This window comes from Dendrobates tinctorius, unplaced genomic scaffold (genome assembly GCF_039654945.1).
Source record: "Dendrobates tinctorius isolate UK_male_01 unplaced genomic scaffold, ASM3965494v1 ptg000106l, whole genome shotgun sequence".
Lineage (NCBI taxonomy): Eukaryota > Metazoa > Chordata > Amphibia > Anura > Dendrobatidae > Dendrobates > Dendrobates tinctorius.
Window position 1 is genome coordinate 1147885 of NW_027361774.1, and position 16352 is coordinate 1164236.

General features: G+C 41.5%; 1 protein-coding gene across 1 annotated transcript in view; it reads left to right on the top strand.

Moving 5' to 3' along the window:
- Positions 1–16352, top strand: part of LOC141100556 (uncharacterized) — an 84824-nt gene that overhangs the window by 24542 nt on the left and 43930 nt on the right. The window contains 1 exon segment of the mRNA XM_073589115.1: positions 15063–16351. Within this exon segment, the coding sequence (XP_073445216.1) occupies positions 15063–16351 (1289 nt within the window).

Genomic DNA, 16352 nt, shown 5'->3' on the forward strand with positions numbered 1-16352 from the left:
CAGTACATATAACATAGAGTAACATACTTACCAATACTTGTCACATTGTTCCCCGAAGCCATTGTCTTTTACGGAATAAATATTAACATAACAAACCACAAAAATACTCACCCATGATCCGAAGCAGTCCACGACTGTGTCCCACGACGATCTTGGGTAGAGAACTGCAGCATCAGCTGATGCTGCCGCTCTCTACGGGCTGCAGGAATCCAAGTGCGGAAGGATACCTACCTTCCGTCATTGGATTCCTGCAGCCCGTAGAGAGCGGCAGCATCAGCTGATGCTGCAGTTCTCTACCCAAGATCGTCGTGGGACACACTCGTGGACTGCTTCGGATCATGGGTGAGTATTTTTGTGGTTTGTTATGTTAATATTTATTCCGTAAAAGACAATGGCTTCGGGGAACAATGTGACAAGTATTGGTAAGTATGTTACTCTATGTTATATGTACTGTATGTCTATGTATGTATTGTATGAATGTATTGTATGTAGCATGCATGTAGTATGTATGTAGTATGTATGTAGCATGTAGTATGTATGTAGCATGCATGTAGTATGTATGTAGCATGCATGCAGTATGTATGTAGTATATATGTAGCATGTAGTATGTATGTAGCATGCATGTAGTATGTATGTAGTATGTATGTAGCATGTAGTATGTATGTAGCATGCATGTAGTATATATGTAGTATGTATGTAGTATGTATGTAGCATGTAGTATATATGTAGCATGCATGTAGTATGTATGTAGCATGCATGTAGCATGCATGTAGTATGTATGTAGCATGCATGTAGTATGTATGTATCATGCATGTAGTATGTAGCATGTATGTAGTATGCATGTAGTATATATGTAGTATGTATGTTACATGTAGTATATATGTAGTATGCATGTTGCATGCATGTAGTATATATGTTGTATGTATGTTGCATGCATGTATTATATATGTAGTATGTATGTTGCATGCATGTAGTATATATGTAGTATGTATGTTGCATGCATGTAGTATGAATGTAGCATGTATGTAGTATGTAGCATGTATGTAGCATGCATGTAGTATGCATGTTGCATGTAGTATATATGTAGTATGTATGTTACATGTAGTATATATGTAGTATGCATGTTGTATGTATGTAGCATGTATGTAGCATGTAATTTTTTTTTTTTTTTTTTTTTTTTTTTTTTACATTCAACACATTAGCCGGATGATGGGACTACTACTGTCCCATCATTGGCTAATGTGTCAATCACTGTCATGGTAGCAGGCATCGCCCGATGGGACTTGTAGTCCCATCGGACGATGCCTGCACAGACCCCCGAAGCCTGCACAGACCACCGGCAGGCCGGCATAGCCCCCCGGCAGGCCGGCACAGCCCCCCGGAGCCTGCACAGACCACCGGCAGGCCGGCACAGCCCCCCGGCAGGCCGGCACAGCCCACCGGAGCCTGCACAGACCACCGGCAGGCCGTCACAGCCCCCTGGCAGGCCGGCACAGACCACCGGAGCCTGCACAGACCCCCTGGCAGGCCGGCACAGCCCCCCGAAAGTCCCGTACAGACCCCAGAGAGGCTGTACAAGGCAATAATAGGGTTTTTCTTATTCCTATACCGGAAGTCCCATAGACTTGAATGGGACTTCCGGTATCGGAATCGGAGATACCGATACTTTTTTTTAAGATCGTCCGATCCATTCCGATCCGATACTTTGAAGTATCGGACGGTATCGCTCAACTCTAGTCATATGATAGAAAATACCCAAAAGTGACACCATTCTAAAAACTGCAACCCCCAAGGTGCTCAAAACCACATTCAAGAAGTTTACTAACCCTTCAGGTGCTTCACAGGAATTTTTTAAATGTTTAAAAAAAAAAATAGCGCCGTTTTACTTTTTCAATGCAAAATTGTCTGGAATTGAGATCAGACGCCATGTCACAATTGGAGAACCCCTGATGTGCCTAAACAGTGCAAACCCCCCACAAGTGACCCCATTTTGGAAATTAGACAGCCCCCAAGGAACTTATCTAGATGTTTGGTGAGAACCTTGAACCCCCAAGGGCTTCACAGAAGTTTATAACGTACAGTCTTACAAGTAAAAATCATATTTTTTCCACAAAATTGATCTTTTCACCCCCATTTTTTATTTTCTCAAGGGTAACAGGACCCTAAAAGTTACTGTGCAATTTGTCCTGAGTACACCGATACCCCATATGTGGGGGTATTGGGCACATGTCAGAGCTCGGAAGGGAGAATTAGCTGGAATTGACATTGGGCACCATATCACATTTGGAGAGCCCCTGATATGCCTGAACAGTAGAAACCCCCCTCAAGTGACCCCATTTTGGAACTATACCTCACAAGGAACTTATCTAGATGTGTGGAGAGCACTTTGAACCCCCAAGGGCTTCACAGAAGTTTATAACACCCGGGCGTGAAAATAAAGAAATCATATTTTTTCCACAAACCTGATATATTAGTCCCCAATTTTTTTATTTTCCTAAGGGTAACAGGACAAATTGTACAACAACTTTTGGGGTCCAATTTGTCCTGAGTATGATGATACCCGATATGTGGGAGAAAACTACTGTATGGGCACACATCGGGGCTCGGAAGGAAAGTAGTGACGTTTTGGAATGCAGACTTTGATGGAATGGTCTGCGTTTTGAGAGCCCCTGATGTGCCTAAACTGTGCAAACCCCCCACAAGTGACCCCATTTTGGAAACTAGACCCCCCAAGGAACTTACCTAGATGTGTGGTGGGCACTTTGAACCCCAAAGTGCTTCACAGAAGTTTATAACATAGAACCATAAAAATAAAAAAATCAAATTTTTTTTCACAAAAATGATATTTTTGCCCCCAATTTTTTATTTTCCCAAGGGTAACAGGAGAAATTGGAACCCAAAAATTGTTGTGCAATTTGTACTGAGTAGGTTGATACCCCATATGTGGGGGTAAACTACTGTTTGGGCACATGGCAGAGCTTGAATTGGCTGAATTGAGATCAGATGCCATGTTGCATTTGGAGAGCACCTGATGTGCCCAAACAGTGGAAACCCCCAATTCTAACTCTAACCCTAACCCCAACACACCCCTAACCCTAATCTCAGCCCTAACCCTAATGGGAATATAGAAATAAAAATACATTTTTTTTTAATTTTATTATTTTTCCCTAAGTAAGGGGGTGATAACAGGGGGTTTGATTTACTATTTATGGCGGTTTTTATGTTTGGCAGCAGTCACACGCTAAAAGACGCTTTTTATTGTGAAAATAGTTTTTGCATCACCACATATTGAGAGCTATAATTTTTACATTATTTGACCCACTGAGTCATGTGAGGACTTATGTTTTTTGCGGGACGAGTTGACGTTTTTCTTGGTACCATTTTCAGGCACGTGACATTTTTTGATCTCCTTTTATTCCGATTTTTGGGACGCAGAATGAACAAAAACCAGCGTTTCATGAATTTACCGTTCTGCGTGCGGTAAAATTGATAGAGGTTTTATTCTTCGGGTCAGTACGGTTACATCGATACCTCATTTATGTCTTTTTTTATGTTTTGCAGCTTTCATGCAATGAAAACAATTTTATATAAAAAATAATTATTTTTTCATTGCTTTATTCTGCGAGCTATAACTTTTTTATTTTTTTGCTGATGACGCTGTGTGGCGGCTCGTTTTTTGTGGGACAAGATGATGTTTTCAGCGGTACCATGGTTATTTCTGTCTTTTTGATCGCGTGTTTTTGCACTTTTTGATTGGTGGTATGTTGATAAAGCATTGTTTTTGCTTTGTTCACTTTGCAGAGCACTATGTCAGATCAGCGATCTGACAGGCACTGCACAGGCTTTCTAAGCGCCTGCTGTCAGCAGGCACTGAGAAAGCCGCCTCCCTGCAGGACCCTGAAGGCCCCCGCGGCCATATTGGATCCTGGGGCCTGCATGGAGGCGATTCTCGGAGCAGCGCGAGCACATTGCGCTACTCCGAGGGTCTCAGGGAACCACATAGGGAGCCCCCTACCTGTGCAATCTTTCCATATGCCCCTGGTACACTGCGATCATGTTTGATCACAGTGTGCCAGGGGTTAATGTGCCGGGTGTCAGCTGTGATGATCAGCGGCGCTCCCCCCGAGAGCGCCGCTGATCGCGATGATGTACTATACTGTTGATGGGTATACGGACCAAGGTCACATGGACGGTATAGTACGTCAAATGTCAGAAAGGGGTTAAACAACAGCCACAAGCCGGATTTCTTCTACCAAGGTATCATTATAAAAAGTATTACTGCACCGACCTGACAGTGTCTGTAGGTTACTGAGCACAATCCTGCTGACAGGTTCCCTTTAAGACATCTCAGCTCTGCACTATTATACACAGTTCTCTATAAATGTGTAATATTTCTTCATGAAACTCATCTGACAGAAAATATTGGACCTTACGATAGTTTAGATTGTGACGTCACCGAGCCCCGTACTCTAATTACCCAGAGAGGTTTCACCACTAGCTGCTCATTTATTACTGATGGAGACTGTGGAGTTTGATCATTTCAGTAGATGTTATTGTCTATAGTCACAGTGTTTGATTACAGTAGTGTCCAAAATCCTCTGATTTAACCTCTTCCTGCAGCCAGTTTTGTGTTCCTAATCAGGCCCCATTATTAATATCTGACGTGTGTCACTTTATGTGGTGATAAATTCTTCACAAAGGATAATAGGAAACAAATGGATCTTACAAATTATTCTCCAGCTTCGCACTATACTCTATATACGGTTGTACTCTACTGTCTGGGCACATGGCAGTGTTCAGAAGGGAAGGAGCGCCATTTAGCTATTTGAATGCAGGTCTAGCTGGAATAGTTTGCAGACACAATGTATTGGGAGCACTGTTCATGGTCACCTGGCAGCTCAAAAGATGTCCACCATGAACATGCTTGGCTCTATCTTCTCTGCTTTCCATATCCCAAGGATTACCTTGCTCATCGCCCTTTAACATCCTCACATGGAATCTGGACTTACACAGGGACCCCTAGGCTTGGACCATGGTGTTACCTGCTATTCTGTGGTGTTAGATGGCAAGAAGAATAGTCAGGTAGCTGGGTCAGAACCAGAAGGACAGAATACAGAATCAGAAGACATAAGAGTAGTCAGTAAACGGGCCACAGTCACTGCAGGAAACAAATACACAAGCCGCAAGCTGAGCACAGAGATTAAAAACACATGTGACATGCACAAATGTGAACAAGTCGGTCGGACAATGTTCACAGCACTCACTGACTGAAACACAAACAGAAAGCACAGAATGACAAATGTGCAGAAATACCTTGCAGTAAGACATATGACAGTAGTCAGGTTTTAAATACATTAGATAGGGACTGATTCAATAAGGGTTACCTTGACGAGGTAGAGCAGCTTGGTATACATTTTTTTGCAAAAAAACGTATCGACTAAATACCCTGTATTTGTTGTCATCTTTTTATCAGCACTTGCTGACTACTGTCATATGTCTTACTGCAAGGTATTTCTGCACATTTGTCATTCTGTGCTTTCTGTTTGTGTTTAAGCTGAGCACAGAGGACTGAACCAGAGGAGAACAGCGCTGTATCTGGCAGATTCCGGCCATGTGCTTTGCGCTTTAGTAGGGTGCGGTACTTTCCAATTGGCTGAAGTAGGGAGCAGATTACTCCAGCTGGACAGCAGGAACAGATCCCAGATGAGATTGGACACACCATATGCAGAAGCCCTAATATAACTAAGTGACAGAAAACCAGAATAGTCGAATTCCCCATAAAGTGATTCCATTTTCTAAATTAATTCACTGAGGGCTATAATCTATACATATGTGGTCAAAATTGTTGGTACCCCTCGTTTAATCACAGAAATAACTTGAATCTGACAAAAGTAATAAATAAAACATTTATGAAAATGAACAAATGAAAGTCAGACATTGCTTTTCAGCCATGCTTCCACAGAATTTAAAAAAAATGAAACTCATAAAATAGGCCTGGACAGAAATGGTGGCGCCCCTGAAAATAATGTTACAAAAGGGACATGATAAATCGAGGTGTGTCCAGTAATTGTCATCACAGGTGTCTACAATCCTGGAATCAGTGAGTGAGCCTGTATAGAGGCTACAGATACTCACTGTGCTGTGTGGTGACATGGTGTGTTTCACACTCAACATGGACCAGAGGAAGCGAAGGAAAGAGTTGTCTCAGGAGATTAGAAAAAAATTATAGACAAACATGTTACAGGTATAAGTTATAAGACCATCTCCACGCAGCTTGATGTTCCTGTGACTACAGTTGCACATATTCAGAAAATTAAGATCCATGGGACTGTAGCCAATCTCCCTGGATGCGGCCGCAGGAGGAAAATTCATGGGAAATCAAAGAGACGGATAATACGAATGGTAACAAAAGAGCCCAGAAAAACTTCTAAACAGATTAAAGGTGAACTTCAAGCTCAAGGAACATCAGTGTCAGATCCCACCATCTGTTGTATGAGCCAAAGTGGACTTCATGGGAGGCGACCGAGGAGGACACCATTGTTGAAAAAAAATAAAAAAGCCAGACTGGAATTTGTCAAACTACATGTTGACAAGCCACAAAGCTTCTGGGAGAATGTCCTATGGACAGATGAGACAAAAATGGAACTTTTTGGCATGGCACATCAGCTCTATTTTCACAGATGGAAAAATGAAGCATATCACGAAAAGAACACTGTTCCTACTGTGAAACATGGAGGAGGCTCTGTTATGTTCTCGGGCTGCTTTGCTGCATCTGGCACATGGTGTCTAGAATCTGTGCAGGGTACAATGAAATCTCAAGACTATCAAGGGATTCTAGAGAGAAATGTGCTGCCAGTGTCAGAAAGCTTGGTCTCAGTCGCAGGTCATAGGTCTTGCAACAGGATAATGATCCAAAATACACAGCTAAAAATACCCAAGAATGGCTAAGAGGAAAACATTGGACTACTCTGAGGTGGCCTTCTCTGAGCCCTGACCTAAATCCTACTGAGGAGCATCTTTGAAAAGAGCTGAAACATGCCATCTTGAACCTTCAAACATGAGACAACTGGAGCAGTTTGCTCTTGAGGAGTAGCCAAAATACCTGGTGAGAGGTGCAGAAGTCTAATTGACAGCTACAGGAATCATTTGATTGCAGTGATTGCCTCAAAAGGTTGTGCAACAAAATATTAACCCTTTTGCGCCAGAGCCTGTTTTTGCCTTTGTGACGGGCCAATTTTTTCAATTCTGACCAGTGTCACTTTATAAGGTTATAACTCTAAAATGCTTCAACGAATCCTAGAGATTCTGAGTAGAGTTGAACGAAACGGGTTGAAAAAATTCAGAAGTCGCCGACTTTTGGCTAAGTCGGGTTTCATGAAACGAAACCCGACCTTGGGGTCAGGTCGGCCATGTGGTCGGCGACCCTAGAGCCAAAGTCGAGTTTCGCTGAACTGAAGAAGGAGAAGAAGAAGGAGGAGAGGAAGAAGAAGATGAAGTAGAAGTAGTAGAAGATGATGGAGACGATGAAAAAGAAGAAGATGATGAAGAAGATGGAGAAGATGATGAAGAAGATGGAGAAGAAGATGATGAAGAAGATGGAGAAGATGATGAAGAAGATGGAGAAGATGATGAAGAAGATGAAGAAGATGGAGAAGAAGATGAAGAAGATGGAGAAGAAGATGAAGATGATGAAGAAGATGAAGAAGATGGAGAAGAAGATGAAGAAGATGGAGAAGAAGATGAAGAAGATGATGAAGGAGATGGAGAAGATGGAGAAGAAGATGAGGAAGATGGAGAAGAAGAAGATCATGAAGAAGATGGAGAAGAAGATGAAGAAGATGATGAAGATGATGAAGATGGAGAAGATGATGAAGAAGATGAAGAAGATGGAGAAGAAGATAATGAAGGAGATGGAGAAGATGGAGAAGAAGATGAAGAAGATGGAGAAGAAGATGATGAAGAAGATGGAGAAGAAGATGAAGAAGATGATGAAGAAGATGAAGAAGATGGAGAAGATGGAGAAGAAGATGATGAAGAAGATGGAGAAGATGGAGAAGAAGATGATGAAGAAGATGGAGAAGATGAAGAAGAAGATGGAGAAGATGAGGAAGAAGATGGAGAAGATGATGAAGAAGATGGCGAAGATGTTGAAGAAGATGGAAAAGAAGGAGAAGAAGAAGGAGAAGAAGAAGAAGAAGATGAAGAAGATGATGAAGAAGATGGAGAAGATGATGAAGAAGAAGATGAAGAAGGAGAAGAAGATGATGGAGAAGATGAAGAAGATGAAGAAGGAGAAGATGATGGAGAAGATGAAGAAGAAGGAGAAGGCTTTTTCATCTTCTTATTCATCTTCTCCATTATCATCTTCTTCATCTTCTCCATCTTCTTCATCATCTTCTTCATCTTCTCCATCTTCATCATCTTCTTCATCTTCTTCTTCTTCATCATCTTCTTCTTCTTATGCCAGGTGTGTTTACAGTCCTGCCGACTTTTCTTTTCCATTGACTTGCATTGGGTTTCGTGTTTCACAACTTGTTTCACCGACTTTTCATGAAAGTCGGCCGATTTTGGTCGAACCGACTATTGAGAAAGTCAGGTTTCATGAAACCCGACTCGACCCTAAAAAGGGAAAAGTCGCTCATCTCTAATTCTGAGAATATTTTTACAACAAAATTTACAAAACCATTTTTTTAGGGACCACCTCACATTTGAAGTGAGTTTGGGGGGTCAATAGGACCGAAAATACCCAAAAGTGACACCATTCTAAAAACTGCACCCCTAAAGGGACTCAAAACCACATTCAAGAAGTTTATTAACCCTTCAGGTACTTCACAAGAATGAGTGGAATGTGGAAAGAAAAAATAAACATTTACTTTTCTTTCACAAAAATTTTCCTTTAGACCTAATTTTTTTTCACTTTCGCAAGGGTAACATGAGAAAATTGACTATAAATTTTGTTTTGCAATTTCTCCTGAGCATTCCAATACCCCATATGTGGGGGAAATCTACTGTTTGGGCGCACGGAAGGGCTCGGAAGGAAAGGCGCGCCATTTGATTTTTTTAATGTAAAATATGGTGAAATAATTAGCTGTTGCCATGTCATGTTTCAAGAGCCCCTGATGTGCCTATACAGTGGAAACCCCCAACAAGGGACCCCATTTTAGAAACTAGACCCCTTAGGGAACTTATCCAGATTTGTATTGAGCACCTTGAACCCACAGGTGCTTCACAGAAGTTTATAACGTAGAGCCGTGGAAATAAAAAAATAAAATTTTTCACAAATCTTTTTAGCTCCATATTTTGTATTTTCATAAGGGTAAAAGGAGAAATTTCTCCATACAATTTATTGTGCAATTTCTCCTGAGCACGCCGATACCCCATATGTGGGAGAATACCACTGTTTGGGCGCATGGCAGAGCTTGGAAGGGAAGGAGTGCCATATTGGAGAGTGGATTTTGCTGGAATTGTTTGTAGGTGACATGTCACATTGTCATAGCCCCTGAGGTGCCAGAACAGCATAAGCCCCCAAAGGTGACTGCATTTTACCAAATACTTCCCTGAATGAATTCTTCTGGTGGCGCAGTGAGCATACTGACACCACAGCTGTTCCATAGACAATTATACCATTGGGCAGTGAAGACAAAATAATTACATTTTTACCACTAAGATGTTGTTTTAACACAAGATTTTACATTGGAAAATAGGTAGATAGGTAAATGGTCACTACACCCATAGGTCAATTCGCAGAGGGGGTCATTTCCAATTCCCAGAGGGGTGTCATTTCCAAAATTAGGTTACTTCAGGGGGGATTCTGCTGTTATGGCACTTTGGAGAGCCGCTAAGTGCCAGAGCAACAGAATCCCCCTGAAGTGACCCCATTTTCATAATGACACCCCTCTAGGAATTCATCAATGAATATAGTGACCATTTTCACTACATGGATGATATCCGTAAACACGTAGTGAAAGTTTTAGAGCAAAATATCATTGTAGTGCCCAATATGTTATGCCCAGCTTGTGTCTCTGGAGACCTCCCCCCACCTTCCCCCGGAAATTAAGTCAGCTCTACTCAAATGTGTCAAATGCTTGAATGTCAAAACAGTTCAAAAACGTGGTTCTGTGTGGAAGATTGTAAAGCAGTCATGGAGGCATGAGGCTGGCAGTGATGGGCATTGTGGGTAATAATAGCGGATATCATGCCTCATTCCTCTCTCATACACGACATCTTCTCTGGGGGTTCTTTCTTGATTCAGTTATTAGGATGAGTGCAATAAAATGTCGCTCAGTGAGTCTTCTGACATCTTCAGATTCTAAAGGATTGGCGGGGACAAAATTTTCAAAATAAGATTTTCAGTGACCTTTTCCTGATATTTAAGGCAAGTATCTGCATTTCCGGCTCTTTTGTATGACACAAAAGAATTATATGTGTCAGCCTGAAACAAATAAACGACTAACTTTTTATACCAAAACGACAAAAATCTTGGCACTCAATGTGTGAAATATTCAGATACTTTTTATTTCGTGCATCCAAACAGAAAAGGTTAGACGTTTTTGGTCCACTATAGGACCTTCATCAGAACAATCTTGTTTACTGAAACAGATTTAAATGCTAGCCAAAGAGGACAAAGTAGAGAGTCTGGATAGCCTGTGACTGTGTTAAGAAGCTGGCGTCTGGGAAGAGTATATGGACAGAATTGATAATTATCAATTATCCTCCTGATATTCCTCCAGGGCACATCTCAAATCGTGAGAGATGGTGGAAAAAACTACACACTCATTTAGAATGGTAGTAGGCTCGGTCACATCAAGAGAATCCGCAAAGAAACTCCTAGAAAGGGCGTCCGCCTTAACATTCTTAGTGCCCGGAAGAAAGGAGACCACAAAATCAAAACGTGTGAAAAACAAGGCCCACCTAGCCTGTCTAGGATTCAAGCGCTTGGCTGTTTCAAGATAAATCAAATTCTTGTGATCGGTGAGGACCACAACTTGATGTCTAGCTCCCTCCAACCAATGTATCCACTCTTCAAATGCCCACTTCATGGCCAACAATTCCCGATTCCCCACGTCATAGTTACGTTCAGATGGAGAAAATTTTCGAGAAAAGAAGGCACAGGGATTCATCTTAGAGGTTACCAGATCTCTTTGAGACAAAACGGCTCCTGCAACAATCTCAGAAGCGTCTATCTGCACCTGAAATGGGAGTGAAACATCAGGTTGCTGTAGAACCGGAGCAGAAGTGAATCTCTGCTTAAGCTCCTGAAATGCCGAGACTGCCTCTGGAGACCAATTCACCACATCAGCGCCCTTTTTGGTCAAATCCGTCAGAGATTTAACAATACCAGAAAAATTTCTTATAAATTTAAGGTTGAAATTAGCAAAACCCAAAAACTTCTGATGAGCCTTCAGAGAAGTGGGCTGAACCCAATCATAAATGGCCTGGACCTTGGCCGGGTCTATTTCAATAGTAGACGGGGACAAAATGAAATCCTCTGTACACCAAAAAGACATTTCGATCCCTTAACATACAGAGTATTTCCATTCAAAATCCGGAACACAGTCCGGACATGTTCCACATGAGAATCCCAATCACTGGAAAAATTCAAAATATCATCCAGATAAATGATCAAAAACTTATCCACAAGATCCTGGAAAATATCGTTCATAAAAGATTGGAAGACGGAAGGGGCATTAGTGAGCCCAAAAGGCATCGCCAGGTACTCAAAATGTCCCTCCGGAGTATTAAATGCCGTCTTCCATTCATCCCTGTGCTTGATGCGAATAAGATTATACGCCACTCTGAGGTCAAGTTTGGTAAACCAACAGGCACTTTTAACTCTGGAAAATAAATCAGAAATCAAGGGTAACGGGTACTGATATTTAACAGTGATTTTGTTAACGGAACGATAGTCAATACATGGCCTTAATGAGCCATCTTTTTTGGCCACAAAAAAAACCCAGCACCTAAAGGTGAAGAGGATGGTCTGATATGACAATTCTCCAATGATTCCTTGATATAAGATCGCATAGCATCATGTTCAGGTACCAATAAGTTGAAAAGCCGACCCTTGGGAAATTTACAATCGGGCAGTAACTCAATTGTGCAGTCATAACTCCTATGAGGAGGCAAGGATCCAGACTTACTCTCACTAAATACATCAGAAATATCAGCCAAATAGTCAGAAACATCTTGAGACTGGGGAGAGGTGGAGAAAACAGAAGTGTCACTAAGAACACATTGACAACCCCAACTCGCCACAGACACAGATTTCCAATCCAAAACAGGATTATGGGTTTGCAACCAAGGAAAACCCAGCACAATAATATCATGTAAATTGTGCAACACCAAAAATTTACAATTCTCTTGATGGTCCGGGGTGACCCGCATTATCACCTGGGTCCAAAACTGGGGTTTATTCTCCGCCAAAGGGGTAGCATCAATACCCCTCAAGGGAATAGGGGTCCGTAGGGGCACCATGGGGAAACCACAATGTTTGGCAAAGTCAAGATCCATCAGATTCAAAGCTGCTCCTGAATCCATAAAAGCCTTAGCAGAAAATGTAGGCAAGGAGCAGATCACGATAACCACCAACAGGAACTTAGGCTGTACACTGCCCACGGCAAATGAGTGGGAAAAATGTATTTCTCGTTTAGGGCAGACAGAAAAAACATGAGAGGCGTCTCCACAAAAGAAGTATAACTTATGCCTTCTAAACTCTTGACTTTGCGCCATAGACAAAACCCTATCACATTGCATGGGTTCAGAAGTTTGTTCAAAAGGCAGCACTGCCTCTCGTGCACTTTTACGTTCACGTAAACGTTGATCAATTTGAAAGGCTAATGACATGGAGTTGTTAAGACCAGAGGGGACAGGAAATCCCACCATAACATCCTTTACGGTTTCTGCCAGACCTTTCCGAAAGAGAGCTGCTAGGGCATCATCGTTCCATTTAGTAAGGACCGCCCACTTTCGGAATTTCTGGCAATATTACTCCGCAGCATCCTGACCCTGGATCAATGCCAATAAGGTTTTCTCAGCCTGATCAATAGCATTAGGTTCATCATACAACAACCCCAGGGCTTGAAAAAATGCATCCACATTAGCCAGAATAGGATCTCTAGGTGTCAGAGAAGAAGCCCAATCCTGGGGATTGCCACGCAGCAGGGAGATGACAATTTTAACCTGCTGCACCGAGCTCCCCAATGAGTTAGGTTTCAAAGCAAGAAGTAGTTTACAGTTATTCTTAAAATTCAAAAATTTTGACCGATCCCCAGAGTAAAAGAGGAAAAAATATATTACAAAATTCTGACACTTTTTTTTTTTTTTTTTACAATTCTTTCCTTCTTTTGAGTTCCCCTTAGAGTCTACAGTTTTGGCTGGTGATTCTGTTCTGAATGGGTCACCGAGGAGGATGGCAGGAATAGGCTAAGCCACCAGGAAACCAGAGAGGTTGGTAACTTAGCGGATTGCAGACCCCTGATCATAACAAAACAACTAGCAGTAGCCATGGAGTGTTCCTACAATGCCCTAGAAGCCTCGGTACAGCCGAAGAGCTAATTAAACCTAAAGCCAGAAAGGTGAAATCTAAACTGCCCCGAAGTAGATCCCCAAAGGAATAGATACAAACGCAGGCAGAAAATAGACTGAGCAAATGATGAGGCCCAAACTGTGTAGATAGGACAGGACAGAAAAGATACTGTCTGCAATCACACAAAAACCCTAAAAAATCCAATACATCTGATATACAAAAACACTAAGGCCACACGACCTCTCCCCCGCTAGATCAGCACTCTGGTGTGAACTGGAAGCAAAGCAAAAGATACTAATATAACAGGGGACTGAACTAACTGACACAAGCTGTAACATATGGCGCTAGGCCCAGCGCTGCCCCCAGAAGGGAGCACACTGAACCCTCGCAACAAAGCAGAAAGTAGAAAGCAACCAAATCAGATGCAAAGGAATATCAAAAGAATCGCTTAACTGAACCATGCAGATCAGACAGGAGACAGAAGAACTCAAAATGCACAAGGAAAAATGATCACCAGCAACCACTAAGGAAAGCCTGCTCACTTATATGCTCCCAGGCAGTAATCCAAAGTTCCCAATCATCGTCGTCAGGTGGCAAACTTCCATCAAACTGGCCAGCTCCACTACCCCAGTAACCACCAGAGGGAGCCCCGACTCAGAAGTCCGATCAAGACAATTCACAACAGGTTAAGTTAAGGGTACCATAATTTCTGTCCAGGCCTATTTCATGAGTTTTATTTTTTTAAAATTCTGTGGAAGCATGGTTGAAAAGCAATGTTTGACTTTCATTTGCTCATTTTCATAGATTTTTGATTTATTTTTACTTTTGTCAGATTCAAGTTATTTCTGTGACCATTGTGGGTTTTTCTGTCATTAAATGAAGGGTAACAACACTTTTGACCCACGTGTGTAGGAGGAGTGAATATTTTGACTCCACAGCTTCTTTCCAGAAATTAACACACAGTGGATTTTGGAGAGTAAAAATTACACATTTGCCATTTTATTACCCAGCACATAGTGCCCAGATTGTGCTCCAGGAGACACACACCGCAAATTAAGTGGATTCTTCTCACTATAATGTTGCTAAATACAGGGATCCTAAATGTTGTTTGCGCACACTGCAAGACTCCGAAGTGAGAGCGGATTTTGCTGGATTGGTTTATGGAAACCTTGTTGCTTTTCAACAGCCTTTGAGCCACTAATAGTGTGGGAACCTCTGTTTTTCCATTGACAGATGATGGACCTGAGTGGGGACTTGTTTTTTGTAAGATGAGAATTGGTTTTATTTTCGCCTACATAACATTGATTGGTTTCTTTTTATTCGATATTTGGGAGGCAGAATGAACAAACAGTTGAACACCACACACTACTGGCTCATCCAACAAGGTTTTCTATTAGACTGTGAACTGTCATTGTCTTGGTAAATAATTAAAATTTTTTACATAGCTTGCCATTTTTATGGACAGTTTAACTAGAAACATTCAAAAATATAAAACTCAAGGATATTTTATTAAAAAAACTGTTTTTTATCTTCACAGATGACTGTACCAGGAGATCAGAGGGACAGTTGACATCTTCAGCTTTTAAATCTGATAATCTTGAGATCCTACAAGATACAACTGAAGTGAATGCCATTACTCCAGATATACCATCATCCATTCACAGCAAAGAACTGTCATCTGATCCTATGAAACAGGTCCCAACTTCTGATGCATTACTGACTACTAAGGAAAATCAAAGTCACAAAAGAGGCATTAAAAAACAAACTGCTCCTAAAGCAAAGAAGTCATTTTCATGTTCAGAATGTGGGAAATGTTTTAACCTGAAACAGAATCTTGTTAAGCACCATAGAACACACACAGGGGAGAAGCCTTTCTCCTGTTCAGAATGTGGGAAATGTTTTAATCAGAAAGGGAATCTTGTTACACACCAAATAACTCACACAGGAGAGAAGTCTTTTTCATGTTCAGAATGTGGGAAATGTTTTAACCAAAAATCATATTTGGTTGATCACCAGAGAAGTCACACAGGAGAGAAGCCTTTTTCCTGTTTAGAATGTTGGAAATGTTTTGCACGTAAATCACTGCTTGTTATTCACCATAGAACTCACACAGGGGAGAAGCTTTTTTCATGTTCAGAATGTGGAGAATGTTTTGCACTTAAATCACAATTTGTTATCCACCAGAGAGCTCACACAGGGGAGAAGCCTTTTTCATGTTCAGAATGTGGGAAATGTTTTAACCTGAAAGGGAATCTTGTTGCACACCAAATAACTCACACAGGAGAGAAGCCATTTTCCTGTTCAGAATGTGGGAAATGTTTTGCACGTAAATCACTGCTTGTTACTCACCATAGAACTCACTCAGGGGAGAAGCCTTTTTCATGTTCAGAATGTGGAAAATGTTTTGCACTTAAACCACACTTTGTTAACCACCAGAGAACTCACACAGGGGAGAAGCCTTTTTCCTGTTCAGAATGTGGGAAATGTTTTAACAATAAATCCAATTGTGTTAAGCACCAGATAATCCACACAGGAGAGAAGCCTTTTTCATGTTCAGAATGTGGGAAATGTTTTGCACGTAAATCACACTTTGTTAACCACCAGAGAGCTCACACAGGAGAGAAGCCTTTTTCATGTTCAGAATGTGGGAAATGTTTTACAAATAAATCAGTGCTTGTTACTCACCAGAGAACTCACACAGGAGAGAAGCCATATTCATGTTCAGAATGTGAGAAATGTTTTACCAAGAAATGGACTCTTGCGAAACACCAAAGAACTCACTCAGGAGAGAAGCCTTTTTGATGTTCAGAATGTGGGAAATGTTTTA